This window comes from Panicum virgatum, chromosome 1N (genome assembly GCF_016808335.1).
Source record: "Panicum virgatum strain AP13 chromosome 1N, P.virgatum_v5, whole genome shotgun sequence".
Classification (NCBI taxonomy): Eukaryota; Viridiplantae; Streptophyta; class Magnoliopsida; order Poales; family Poaceae; genus Panicum; species Panicum virgatum.
The window spans coordinates 9,752,081-9,766,697 of NC_053145.1; the positions used below are offsets into that span (position 1 = coordinate 9,752,081).

Consider the following 14,617-nt stretch of genomic DNA (forward strand, 5'->3'; position numbering starts at 1 on the left):
ACCTCCTTTGAACCAACAAGACACTCCAAAGCCCGAACAGTGAGCATCTGCCAATCAGACACCTCACTTTTGAATGACCAAGCCAAAGCAAGGCAAGTATGCGGCCCCTCTTGAATTCCTAGATAGGTAAAGTTGTCACGACGCAAGAGCACAAGTTCCCTTAAGCAAGGGAGTGGTTTAGGTGTTGTCTACAAACATAAGTGCAGTCATATCAACAAAATAATATTGACAGTAAGAAATACAAGTACATGAAAATAAAATAAATAACAAAACATTAATTACATAATTACTGGATAAATACAAATAATTTATAGTATGCAAAAGAGGTGTCAATACAGTGTATTATGCCCATAAAAATATTTGCCCACAAAGAATTTAGAGATGGGCTAAAACCAAATTGAAATAGAAACATGAAACTATGATGAAGAATATTATTTGCAATAAGTAAAAACAACTATCAAGTGTAGTAGCAAAATATACTAGTGGACAGACTAACTGATATGACTGCAGGCAGTGAATTGAAATATGAAATATAAAATAAATTCTTAAAAAGATAATGAATAATAGAGAATACATTAATCCAGTTCATCATCTTTGAACCACCCTTTTGATTTGCTCACAGCTTCCAGTCTCCTTGAGAGTTTCTATCAAAACATGTAATAGTATCAATTCATAATAAACAATTAACAAATGACTATTCCAACTAAGCAACAAAGAGTACCAAATGATCTGTCACAATAGCAAAAAGCAGTTTAGTACAAACAGTAACCCAAAATAATTTCATACAGAATAACTAGTAGAAACAGTAACTCTCAGATGCCTCGATCAAAAGACAATGCAGGAAGAACATATTCAACAGAAATGATCCTTGAACAAAAATGATGCAGCAGAAACACAGAGCAGAAGGGATGGAGAAATAACAAGAGCAGGAGAAAACCGCGTGAGGATGACAAAGCAGGAGTGCAGTAAGAAGAAGAACAGGCACTGGAAAAGATAAACAAGAGAAGAAAAGTACAAAAACTTTTCTTCGAGTACTCAGAATAAAGAACTGGAAAAGTGTACACTGGAAATTATAAAAGAAACACATCAATAACAAAAGAAGCATTGAGAAGTAGAGCAAAGAACAAAAATTTGTTGCAGACCTCTTACTCGAATACTTAACCTTGAGTGCTCAGGCCTTTCAATTTCTCTTCGAGTACTCACAAGACAAGAAAGAAAAGAGACAGAGGAAGCGAAAGGAGGTTGGGTAAATAAAGTTGACAGGACGGTTCCTAAAAGTTGGGAAGTGTCGAAAACTAACAGGCCAAAATAGAGCAGTTACAGTGCGCGAGACAGAGAATCAGAAGGCCGAGAGGAATGGAAACCGCCTGGCCAGGCAGTTTCCTGCGACAAGTTTTTTGGGCTGTAACAGCAAAAAAGAAAAAGGCCCACACAAAACTAAAAAGGCCTAGAGTAACATGGGTCTCAAAAATGGGCCAGGGAAATGCAATGAAAACATAAAGACCCATCGAAAGGGAGAAAAAATCAGCCCATGATAGACAAAGAGAACCAGCCCATGAAAACCAAATAGAAGCAAAGGAAGGTCCATTAACCGTAGCCGGCAACAAAAAGCAAGACTTGTATCTCAAGAAAAGAAAGAATTGGATCTCCCTGCGATGGAGGATCCTGTCCCGAAAAGCAAGAGGAGACAGAGGATAGAGAAGAAATTGGAAGATTCAAAGAAACAGGATTAGCACTGCAAAGGACAAGTCGGTGGAATAGTACCTCAGGTAAGATCCAACACCTCAGTTCATCTTCTCCATTGCATCTGGTATGATCTTTAAGTACTGCTTGTACTCTAAGTGCTCAGTTTCCAATCTGAGTTGTTGTGGTCAACAAATATGACAGATTGGACACAGGAAATCCATATCTTGTTCTCTGATCTTGAAGATTTGTTCTCTGTTAACTGCATGAATAGAAAAGAATGACAACTAGATATGTTACTTCGAATCGGATAGATCTGTGTTAATGATGTACATTCTGCATTTGTACAGGCCAGTATTTTATAAAATCCATTTAGCTTGAGCATTAGTTATGATAATTGTACTATGGACAATTGGAACAAAATACAGACTATACAACACATTCATAGTCAACAGCAAGTAGAGATGGTGCACAATTTATCAACAAGTTCAAGTCACAATGAAGAAGCAGAATTCAGGAAATCAGCTGCTCAAATCATGCAAGTATGATTACATTGCTGTGTAAATATCAATGATTATGCATGTGAAAAAATTACAGATATGTAATTGTAAACTGCATTCTTACTTTTTACAGCAACAGTTACTAACACAAAATTCACATGCTGGCCAAACTGGAGGAAATGAAACATGTTATACAGTCTTGACAGAAAAAGAAAGTGAGGTACATGAAAGTGAGGTAATATTCTTTTTCAGATTGCCAGTTTTTAAATTTTCATTCAATTTTAAAGTTGCTTCAGGTATAAATTATATCATTGGAATAAGGTATAACAGATTTAACACAGGGTATAATTTTGCTTGGAATGCATGTTAACCCAACTGTTTTACAGAGACAAAGAACTATGCGGACAGATGAAAACAATGCAGTGAAGGGGCATGTGGCACAGACAAGGAACAAGTAGAAGACAAACAAGATAAATGTATCTGGTATACCATTCAACAAATCATTTATGGAAGATTGGAATAAGAATCAGTTATCACAGGTGACAATTTTAAAAAAGAACATGACATGATACAATATAATATGTCCTTAACATATTATAAATTGTTGACACCTCAAAAAATTGACTGTCTCAGATAATAGCGAATGACAAAAAGGCATGGGAAGAAAAACTTTCTCAAGAGATACCTGGACAATCATACATGCTGAACACTTCATCAACTACCTGGACCATTGAAGATGGAGTGCTTATTCAGTCACAAGAGGAGAGCAATACTAACATTGCAGATACAAGAGTATCATATGAGGTATATTCTTAACCTCCATAAAACTTTCATGTATGCCATGTGAAAATTTGAGAATACATGTTGCCATAAACATATTTTATTTGAAACAGGCTCCAATGGGTTACTTCACTAATATGCTAAATGCTCCAGATTATTTTGATGACATGCTAGACACTGCATTCGAGGTAAACGACATTGCATTCTATCTGCATTTTGATGACATGCTCCAGATTATTTTGATGACACTTCACTAATGCTTGCACTACAGTTGAAAACCAATAAAAAGTATTTTTTTCTGCAATTAAACTAAAACTGTTTTGGTCATAATTTATTTTGCAGCATCAAATGCACGTCTCAACTAGCAGATTAGAAGACAATGATGTGCCAGCAAATGTGGAATGTGAAGAACTTACAGTGCAACAGAATCAGCAAGCTAGTTCAGGGGCCTCATTTGAGAATCCAGGTAATTCAGAGAATGAAGATCCTAGCAATGAAACAATGGCAGTGGTAAATGATTTGGACCAAGAACCTTGCATATCAATTGAAGGAGAAAATTTGCAAGATTATGAAAACAATGCAACTACAGATAAAAATACAAATGGATTTGGAAACATTGAAATTACGGCTACAGATAATTATGCCCCTAAAAGCAATGCTCCAACAGCACAAATTGAACATGAACTCGCAGACAATGCTATTACAGAGGAAGATATTGAAATATTCAGGCAGAATCAAAACTTGGAGGAGGCAATATCTTTAAGCCAGGAGGGCGAAACTCAGCATGTTCCAACTATAGACATGCAATTCAAATCAGATGATGAGGCTTACAAGTTCTACAATCAGTATGCCTTGATTGTGGGTTTTTCTATTGTCAGATGTGGAAATTATCACTCAAGAGACAAACAGAAAATGGGCATGGTTACAAGAATTACTTTCAAGTGCAACAAGAGAGGCAAATGTTTGGAGGAATGTCCTGAAGCAGAGAAGGAAAATCTTTCTGGTGTACAAGTAAGCAAGTTAGTTAGGAGAAGAAAGAAGTTCCCAGACATTACAGATGAAGGTGCTCCAGTTCCAGCAGCTAGAAAGAGGAAAACTGAAGTCATAAACAAAACAAATTGCCAAGCTGAGATGGTCATAAGCTTAGTCAAAGATGTTTGGACAGTGACTAGATTGAATCTTGACCACAACCACAAGCTGCTAAGCCCAGACCTATCAAAGTTGCTGCGATCACATCGGTTCTTCTCGGAACATGAAAAGGCAATGATAAGGACTTTCATAAATATCAATGTTCCAAACAGGAAGATACTGGCTTTCTTATCATTCCTAAGAGGAGGCATGTAATTCACAAACATTGTCAAAACAGACATAAGTAATTACATAACAAGAGTAATGAGGGAAGCTGGGCAAAATGACATCACACAAGTCATTCAGTTCCTAAAGAAAAAGCAAACTGAAGACCCACTATTCTTCTTTAGTTTTGATGCAGATGAAGAAAACAAAGTCAGAAATATTTTTTGGTCATATGGGAAAAGTAGGATTGCATATGAACACTATGGCGATGTTATCAGCTTTGATACAACATATGAAACAAACAGATACAATCTCAAGTTTGCACCGTTTGTGGGGATAAATGGGCATGGAGACAACTTACTATTCGCTAGAGCTGTGCTCAATGATGAAACAACTGACACCTTCAGATGGTTGTTTAACATTTTTCGCATCTGCATGGGAGGGAAAGCACCAAAAGCAATTATAACAGATCAAGATGCAGCCATGAAAGCAGCAATAGAACTGGAGTATCCAGAAACTATACACAGAAACTATATGTTCCATATTGTTTCAAAGGCAGAAATCTATTGTGGGCCAGCATTCAACAAAATCAAAGGATTTGCAATGGATTTCTATGACATAGTTTACAATTCATTGACAATAGTGGAGTTTGAGTCTTCGTGGAAGTACATGATTGAGAAACATAAGGTTGAAAGGCTGAGGTATTTGCAAATCATGTATGAAAACAGACATAGGTTTGTGCCTGTATATTTCAAGGAAAATTTCTTCCCATTCATATGCTCGACATCAAGAAGTGAGGGGACAAATGCAATTTTCAAAGACAATGTTGGTCCTACAACAAGCCTTATATTATTTGTGCAAGAATTTCATAGGCAAATGAAGAACATTGATGAGAAGGGAAACCTCAGAGACAAAAACAAGGCACAGGATGTTGCTTTGCTGCATTCTAGATACAATTTTGAAAGACAAGCAAGAGATTTCTACAATACACATATATTTTATAGATTTTAGCAGATTGTTAAAGCAACAGGAATATATATGGTTGATGAGATTGACAAGAACAAGGTATATATTGTCTACAAATCAGAAACCTATACTGAGAAGGAAATTAGACCAAGGAAATACCTAGTGCTTGTTGATCTGGAGCAAGAAAACTACACATGTATATGTGCGCGCTTCCAAAAGGACGGGATCCTTTGCTCACACATTCTGAGGACCATCATACAAATCAACCGATATACATTGCCTGAGAAAAATTTCATTGATAGATGGAGACCAATTGAGAAAAAGCAGATCAGAAATGCAGCAACAAATATACCAACTGAATTGAGAGCGGGATCTACAAATACACTGAGATACAACTTAATTTCAAGAAAATTTGTTGAGGTTGTTTCTGATGGTTGCATGAGCTTGGAGAGGTGTAACCAAATGTTGCAAGGGCTTGAAAAAAATACATGATGAGATTAAGAAGATTCCTGTCAGAAATCAGATGACAAGTGCTGATAATGGAGATGAACAACTATTTTTGAACAATGGCAGCAACAACAATGAACAGAATGATTCAAACCAACATAATAGTTCAAACACTATGAATACAAATGAATCAACAAGGAAAGTTCCACAGAGCTCAAACACTATGAATACAAATGAATCAACAAGGCAAGTTCCACAGGGGTCAGCAAGACAAATTACAGAACAAAGAAGCGTTGTAGAGCAATCTTTGGAAAGTCTGAAAAATCCAGATGTTGTGCCACGCAAAGGAAGACCAAAGAAGAATATTCCAAAAAGCAAAAGATGGATACCAACTTCAGAACTGGTTAGAACAAAACAAAAGATCACTTGCAGTCGCTGTGGTTCAAATACACACAACAGAGCAACTTGCACTGCTGATGTAGATGATGCAGCATTGTCAGCAAAGAAAACTGCAGCATCAAAAAAGAGAACATGTACAAATTTGAAAAATACTTAAGAAACTACAATTTTCATTTTGTAAAGGTTGCAAAAAAAGTTGTGATTATTTTTTGAGTGAAACTGCAGGTCAGGAAACAAAGAAGAGTCAAACAAAGAAGCAGAAAAGAAGTCAACAAGATAAAAATGAAGATCAAGTTATCATGAGCAATGCAATCTGATTATTATTCCAATTAGTTGAATGTAATAGAATGTCATCATTCATAAATTTGTAATTTAATTAGACTTATATTCATCAGTGGACTATGTATATGCACTATAATACATAATTAGACTTATGTTGATCAGTGGAGTATGTATATGCACTATAATACATAATTACACTTATACATTACAATACCTGCTACATATATGCAAGTATATCACTATATCATTATTATACTAGCGAATATTACAGACCATTAAAAAACAACAAAAAAGGCCCATTTGAGCAAAAGTTTTAAATTGTTACCTGGAAATGAATAAATGATTGGGCTATAAGAAATGAATAAATGATTGGGCCATCAGAATTAGATCCATCAGAACATGAAACACAACGAACAACAATTAAAATTGGCCCAATTTACAATCCATAAATAAATGATTGGGCCAGCTTAAAAGGCCCATGAAAACTTCCAGAACAATAAAACGTGAATCTTCAGAAAAACTAAAGCAGCAGGGTGAAGGCCCAATTAAAACGCAAAATAGCACATAATTCAGGTAAAATGCAAATTATAGAACCTAACGAACTAGCAGAAAAGCAGGAACCACAATATCAGTTACAGAGTTGATGCCACCATATGTAAAACTAAACATAGTACACAAAGCTGTCATGTCACCATATCATACTACAATACCATAACATTCACTACTGGTATTTACAGAAGCAGTAATCATGACTGCACGACATCCTACACAGAACTAAAAGTTGAGGGAGCTTGCAGGCTGAAAGTTGGCGGACATCATGATGTTATTCTGTACAAAATATAAAACAAATAAAATATATATTAGCACAGACAAAATAGATACAGTTTTAAAAACAAACTATTGGATGCTTGCACTAACCATAGCTTCAAAGTTTGAAATTAGCTCCTTTGCAGAATTCATCTCATTGTGCTTGCTGAAGATCATTTCAGAAACATACTTAACTCTTATATCATTAATACTGGACGGCTGGAATTGAACCATCATATTCATATAAGGATCCCACAATTCAAGGTATTTCATTACAAAAATACCATCATCATGTTTCGACCAATATTCTATATCTTGTTTTGGCACTGGCGCATAGTGAATAACAAAATCTTCAAACTCATAATTATAACCGATGAATTCATCCCAAGCCTTGACAAAATTTGGTATCTACAGAAATGAATGACAACAGATCAACAAAGTTACACATGCAGTTCATAAATAAGGATGATGTTTTGTTTATCACTCACAATGACTGATCTTGCTTTCTCCTGAAAGTAATGATTCTCCCCAAAGCCGGAATCGAAGAATACAAAATAACCATCTCGAATTGCAACGATGAAAACAAACCAATGGTTCTCATGACATATAGGAAAAAACAACTGTAAAAAAAAATGGTCTCACGACAAGAAACTGAAACACTAGTCTGAGTATAGTAAATATTAAGAAATTTTAAAATACATACATACTAGGTCTGAGGACATGAAACTGAAACACTGGTTCGCAAACCTGAAGCACCTCTCACAATTGTTTTTGTGGTAGTTTAAATTTCCTTCATTTCGGATCAAATAGTCCTAGAAAAAAATAAGTAATTTATTATCATCAACACTAAATTAATTAAACAAGAGTAGAGAAGGCACAGAGCAACAGTATAATTGAATCTTACTCCAGCAGTAGAGAAGAAGTAATGCCGGCGTGAAACACTGGGATGTCTATCTTTGAAAAGCTTACGGCATAGAGCATTAATCACATGACTGTGAACAGGAACCTTGTCAGTGCGACTTAACGATGACCCAAGCTCATGAAATGTCACACAGACTTTCCCATAATTAATTACAACCTCTCTAGGAAAAAAGTGAAAGTACAAACCGTTAGAAACAACATCAATGTAATGCACAAAAAAACAAAACTTCATCAATTACAAAATAATTAAACATGATCATATACTCACTTGGAGTGCTCGGGAGACACAGAGTAGAACATCAAACACTCATATGCTAACTTCTCGTTAACAGAAAAGTGTATCCTAGCAGTGCATTTATTCACCTCAAAATCCCTAAAATACGAATTAGGTACCAGTATACGTCTCTTCCGACGTGGAACATCTCCTTTAGAAGAAGATCCAAGCATGAAACCTATGACCTCCAATCTCTTGAAACATGAAACCTGGTCATCATTGTACATTTGATTAGCCTTTTTCGCCTGTGCTTCACAACTTGCCTTGAAAAATGTAGTTTTGGTAACAAAAACATCTGGAGACTTTGGAGTCCAGTGTGGGTATCCATATTTTTGACCAGTGACAACAACATCTGGAGACTTTGGAGAGCTCTGAGAACAAAAACAGTACACTTTACAAATTACACAGGACCAAAAATCAAATGGCACAGGTAAAAACTTTGTGAAGCAAAAAAGGAAATTACAAAACAACAAAACCAAACTTATAGTAATTACATTAGCTATAAAATGAAGAACAACATGTTATAAATACAATTACCTGTGAATCATCAACATCAATGGGGGTGGGCTCAATGGGACCTGGGAAACAGGGCAAGGCCATTGAGGAGCACTCCGGTTCAGAGATGCCTTGCTTAACTTGATGTGCTCCTGAATCTTCGGAGCTAACGAAGGGAACTTTACTACTCCCAGATTGGTTGCTTTGCCCTAATTTGGATTCCTCCAAATACATGAAACTCTACAAAAGAAACAACAACAAAATAAGATGCCTCAATAATTGAGAATGAAAAATAAAGAAGACATTGAAATATTGTAGCAAACACAAATAATATAATACAAGCACAATCTTAACTGAAGAAGACTTGTATCCAGAAGATGAAGAACGATTACCAGCACATCCTGTCGCATTAGTTTGCTAGATTACAAAAATGAAAAAAAAACATCAGTTCAATAATGGTACGAGACTGAGTATATACAAAATTCAGTAACAAAAAAACTAACCTCTTGTCTATTTGAATGCTCGATACGATCTCTGCCATGAGTATTACCAACATCACATTGGGCATCAGCATGTGCATTCTCAGCTTGCTTGGACTCACCATTGCCGCTGGGATCAAACTCATCACTGAGACAAAAAGAAGGTACACCGACAACCCATAATGCAATTTTGTCTGCTATACTAATTTTGATGTGGTACTTTGCAGCAACATCCTGCACATATAAAGAATACAAAATAAATAAACAAATTTAATCCTTTTAATATACTTTGGAGAGCTGCATGATTACTCCATAGCTTAACAAAAATTATAGTAGTAAACTGACTTAATAAATTACATAGCCACGACACTAAAGTTACACAGCATAAGTACAATGTGACTTCAAAATTTGGAAGTTGTAACTTCATCAGATGTCTTAGTTATGGTCATACTTCTATCCTATATTAGCATTATCAGAAAAAATGAAGCAGCAACATTAATTGATATCAGGTGTCAATGAAAATATAAATATATTTGCTTATAGATTGTTGTTGTACATCTCTGGAGCTATGAGCAGAAATATCTTTGCTTAGAAGATGATCAAAACTTGCACTTTTAAGGGGACTTGATGCAGAACGCAAATCAGCATCACCTTTAACAGAATTTTATACGAAGGAGAAACATAACAAATTCAAAATAAAGAGCATAAATACATTTAATAACAAATGAATACAAAATGAATTTTTTTTACTAACATTGCCAGCAGCTTCTGATAATACATCCGCTACTTTGGTACCAAAGCTATCACTGGATTTTCCAGATGAACCTTTCAGACCACTAGCATGAGTAACAGGTGCATGAACCTAATACAAAAAATATGAATTAACAAAGCAAATAAAACAAGCTTAAACAAGAAAAAAGAAAGAAAGAAATTTTGAAATAATAAAATCATACATCATCAATCCTTGAAGCTGACTCAACAGTATTCTTAGGTGGGACATCCTTAAGTTTATTGTTGACAACATCCTGTCTCATAAAATATAAATATCACAAAAATGAAACGAACAATGAATATTCATACTAACTTAGAAATACTTGTGAAAAAATAGTTTCCACCTTAGCTAAGTGTGCCCTATCATCTAATCCTGATGCTTGTACTCCATGATTAGGCTGAGTACTATCGCTTGTAGGAACTGAACAACTACTAGTATCATTTTCAATTCTCCGGCCTAATGGTAACTTCTGACCTCGTATTGCCAATCTTTTGACCCTCTGCTTCCTGATTATAGATTCAGGATTATCTGTGATGCCAACTGCTGGCATTGCAACATTTGGTGAAAGGGAATTCCGACGTGAACGAGTACGGGTGGCAACATTATCACCAGAGGCATCGGGCGAAGAATTACATGCACTCCTCTTCTTTCCTTTGCTACAACCTGTATACATACAACAAACTCACTTTTAAAATGGAATGAAATACACATGAACAAAACAAAAATCAGATAAATTTTCCAATAGAAATACACTAACAATTTAATTTTACCTTGGGACACTTTAAATTGGTTTGAGACATCTGGGGAGCTTGTTGCAACTTTAACGGTGTCACCAGTATACACTTGATCAGATTGAGTTTGACCACCAGAACGTGGTACAATAACTGTCTCGCCACTCATACAATGAGCAATATCAACTGATGGTGTACAAACATGCACATCAGATAAATTTTGTTGAGCTACTTGCACAGGAGAATGACCAACCACATTATCAGTCTGCTCATCAAAATGTTCACTATTGTCATCTGCTCCTTGATCAGGAAAATCCCCAACCACAATATCATCATGGTCATCAGAATGTTGCACATTAACATCTGCTGCTTCAACAGGACGAATGCCCACCACGTTATCATGATGATCATCAGTATGATGCCCATTGTCTTCTGGTGTTTGCACAGGAGAATCCCCTGCCACATTGTCATAATGGTAATCAAAATGGAGGCCATTATCATCTCCAGTATTATTACCAACAGCAAAAATATTTGAACAAGGAGTAGAACAGGTAGCTTCCGCACTGTTCGTTGACCGTCTATTGTCATTGGACTTGTCTTTTTGCGCTCGCTGATAAAAGTAGTCAATGATATCAATAATAATACTTTGAGCATACACAGGTGACACCTCATTTGGAGCAGCAGCAACATGCTTCTTATACAAATCGGTGATATCTTCCAATGACTGCATGGGGAACAATTAATAACTGAAAGGAAAAAATATAATCCATTAACAAACAAGACATGGAAAAATAACAATACCTGTGGAGAGAAAGTTCCTGGAACTCTTTGCAGTAGCTCATTCTTGAAGTTCATAACGCTGGCATCACAAACAGGAGGAGTTCTAACTCCAGGGCGGCGAGCATAACAAGTAGATTTGAAAGGCAAAATCTGCACATAAATAAATAACAAATAAGAATACGACAAACAAATTTCAAAAAATAATAATTACAAAAACAAACAATACTTACAGGACGTTTGCCAAAAGTATGGCCGCGAACACAGTCCAACTCAGAAAATTCTTTAATCATGTCTTGCTTCCAAACACATATCCGAGGTAGCGTAGCTGGCAACAGATCTTGGGGGCCAAAAACCAAGTGGTCCAGATAAAGAACCTAATTCAATCAACAACAATAGATCGCATAAAGTACAAGCAGGATGAAGAAACAAAAAAATCAACCAAAAAAACTATGACAGGAACACTCACACAAAGCACGTACAAGCAGCCACCAAGAGTGATAGAATCGTGAGTCGATGACATCATGTTACGCTGATACTTCCGAATATCTTCCATGAGCCAGAAGTGCACATACTTTGACCAATCCCAGTCCTTAGCATTCTTAATATCAACCAAGGGTAGGAGGTGCTTGGTGCTCAGATAAGTGTTGGAGTTAAGACAAAGAAATGTAGCCAAGGCAACAATCAAAAAACTGCGGACAAGATCATCATCAGAAATATCTTTTTTCTTCAATTTATCACCAAAATACTTGAAATTTGGCAGTCTGCTCAACCTCAAGACCGCAAAAAATTCTTTCTTCCCTCTCTCTGCATCACATTTTCTAACTGAAGATCCTCCAATAGGAATACCAAGAATATCATGGACAGCTCTAATCGTAATGGGTATTGACTTATTCCTGACAACAATGTCACTACTCCTAACTTGAACTTGGTCAGCAATCCAACGAGAGAAAGCCAAAGAGATGGCACACTTGTCAAAGTGCAGCAATGACCCAAATCCGTAAGTCTCAATAACTTTACGTTTCGGCCCATCCAAAGCTTCAAGAATTTCAGAAAAGTAGGTCACATTTAATCTTGTGACTACCTTTCGAACACGAGCATCACTAACACCACAGCCACTATTACGTCTTCTGTTTCTTGCAATATTGGAGGGTCTAGCTTGAGAACCATTTCCAGATCTCATCATTTGCCTCAGTGAATTGCAGAATAGTGTGACATAAAAAAAATAAAAAAAGTGAACCAAAATAATTCAGTTATCCAAAATGCAAGCAACTTTGGTATCATAATTATACCAAATATATTATAAAAGGCTTAAATATTTGATTTCAGTACATACTAAAAGAAATAATCAGTGTCCAAAATGGATATCATATCCATTACACATTTAACGCTGAAGAAAAAGGAGCTTGGAAGACAATAAAATTGAAGACACTTGGAACAAATGGCACAAGGATTGTGTGCTTATATGCGACACATGGTATGAAACCAAAATATAAAGCACCTTACGAGTAGGTACAGCAGCATTATATATTATAGAATCATGAATTCAATACTCATAGAGAATAATGCAGAACTCATTAGACAGAAAGAATTGGAGGCACATACATGCTTTTAAACAGTCCAAAACAGCATCATCATCAAGCATTTCCTCGTCCCTTTGACTTTCTGGTTCATCTTTAGCAAATTCTTATGCATCTTCATCATCAGACATATTATCGGCATCATCTTCAAATTCGTCATACTCTTCATCAACCTCAACGTGACGCTTCCGACGTAGAGGAGGCATCGTAGCTCAAATAACATATAAGATGAACCAAAAAAAAATTATTAGTAAGCCTAAAATTACAGCTCAAACTGTCAAAGACTCTACTAATACTGAAATTCTGCAGCATGAAACATGGCTTGCATCATGTATAATGACCAGCACATTAATGCAGCAATGAATAATTAATTTGACATATAATCAGCTGTAGTCATTACTTATTGTAACATGAAAATGACATTTCACATACCCTGTGAGCAAAGAACACACTGTTATTGTATTGGTTACTTACATGAAGCCAAAAAAAAGAAGAACATGAACCATACGAGGAAACATAATAACAGACAAACAAATGCTGAGTTGCACAGAATAAATTGCTATGGGGCCAACAGTGAGAAATCTAAGCAATGGGTAATTTATCAAGCAATGGGTTGTTCAACATCTATCCGCAACCCAATGACACACCTATTCTCGCTGCAGAGGAAGGCCAAAATCTCTTAGCAACACTAATAGATGAAAACCAAATCTCTTAGCAACAACAACACAAACAGTCATTTCGAGCATCCCGTATAACGAACACCACTATACTTGCCGATCAAACACAACGCGTGCTCTGGCGAAACCCTAACAAGCCAGATCGAAACCCTAACAAGTCGCACGCAGAATAGAAGCGAAAAAAGGAAGAGCAAATCCAATGAACTCACCGGTCTTCACATGCTCTGACGAAGCCCCCACGAGAAGGGCGGCCCCTCGGCGCCGATCTCGCAGCCCCGACGAGCCGCCGCGCCCTAGTCGCCGGAATCTCCGCCACGATGACATTTATGCTGTTGGATTTATTGGATTTATGCTGTTGGGTGAACACGAGGTGTAGAGAGCGGCGACCAAGGCGCACTGTCTTAAACCCAACACGGTCTTAAACCCAATAACATGTACAAACGGGTCAACAATAACAGAAGCGGGCCCGTTAAGCAAAATGACGGGTCACAGCAACACAACAGGCGGGTCTGACACCATAGATGCCACATCCAACGGTCCACGTGAGTGACTTACACCAAAACAAGAAATCAATTACCTTAAAAGGAGTAAATCTTACTCCCTCCTTCCCTGTTTATAAGGCATACACGTATATCAAGATTCAAACCTTCTCATCTTTGACCAATAATTTGACTATTAAATTTTTGTTTTTATAATGCAAATTTCATATGATTGGATTCATAATCAAATATAGTTTACAATGATTATAAGCTTA

General features: G+C 36.4%; 2 protein-coding genes across 2 annotated transcripts; both read right to left on the minus strand.

Moving 5' to 3' along the window:
- Positions 1–6,918: 6,918 nt before the first annotated feature.
- LOC120653279 lies at positions 6,919–10,360 on the minus strand. The gene is made up of 10 exons (XM_039931049.1): positions 10,280–10,360; positions 10,081–10,188; positions 9,351–9,560; positions 9,196–9,264; positions 8,890–9,087; positions 8,347–8,723; positions 8,062–8,239; positions 7,646–7,969; positions 7,269–7,565; positions 6,919–7,178 (listed from the first exon to the last, which is right to left on the minus strand). The coding sequence occupies exons 1-8, from the start codon at positions 10,358–10,360 to the stop codon at positions 7,838–7,840; spliced, it is 1,353 nt and encodes a 450-aa protein (XP_039786983.1). The 3' UTR covers positions 6,919–7,178; positions 7,269–7,565; positions 7,646–7,837.
- Positions 10,361–10,382: 22 nt separating this feature from the next.
- On the minus strand, positions 10,383–12,807 carry LOC120655077. Its single transcript, XM_039932803.1, has 4 exons — positions 11,840–12,807; positions 11,631–11,759; positions 10,869–11,553; positions 10,383–10,761 (listed from the first exon to the last, which is right to left on the minus strand). The coding sequence occupies exons 1-4, from the start codon at positions 11,897–11,899 to the stop codon at positions 10,406–10,408; spliced, it is 1,230 nt and encodes a 409-aa protein (XP_039788737.1). The 5' UTR covers positions 11,900–12,807; the 3' UTR covers positions 10,383–10,405.
- Between the last annotated feature and the right edge of the window lie 1,810 nt (positions 12,808–14,617).

Bases quoted from the DNA above. Each gene is read 5' to 3' on its own strand.
- LOC120653279 (XM_039931049.1), bottom strand. From the start codon at position 10,360: ATGAGACAGGATGTTGTCAACAATAAACTTAAGGATGTCCCACCTAAG. The intron at 9,561-10,080 runs GTTAGTAAAAAA...TTATATGTGCAG, and splicing joins TATCAGAAGCTGCTGGCAAT to GATGTTGCTGCAAAGTACCA. The intron at 8,240-8,346 runs GTGAGTATATGA...CTTTTTTCCTAG, and splicing joins GTGTCTCCCGAGCACTCCAA to AGAGGTTGTAATTAATTATG.
- LOC120655077 (XM_039932803.1), bottom strand. From the start codon at position 11,899: ATGATTAAAGAATTTTCTGAGTTGGACTGTGTTCGCGGCCATACTTTT. The intron at 11,554-11,630 runs GTATTGTTATTT...TTCCCCATGCAG, and splicing joins CAGGAACTTTCTCTCCACAG to TCATTGGAAGATATCACCGA. The intron at 10,762-10,868 runs GTAAAATTAAAT...GTATGTATACAG, and splicing joins CCAATTTAAAGTGTCCCAAG to GTTGTAGCAAAGGAAAGAAG.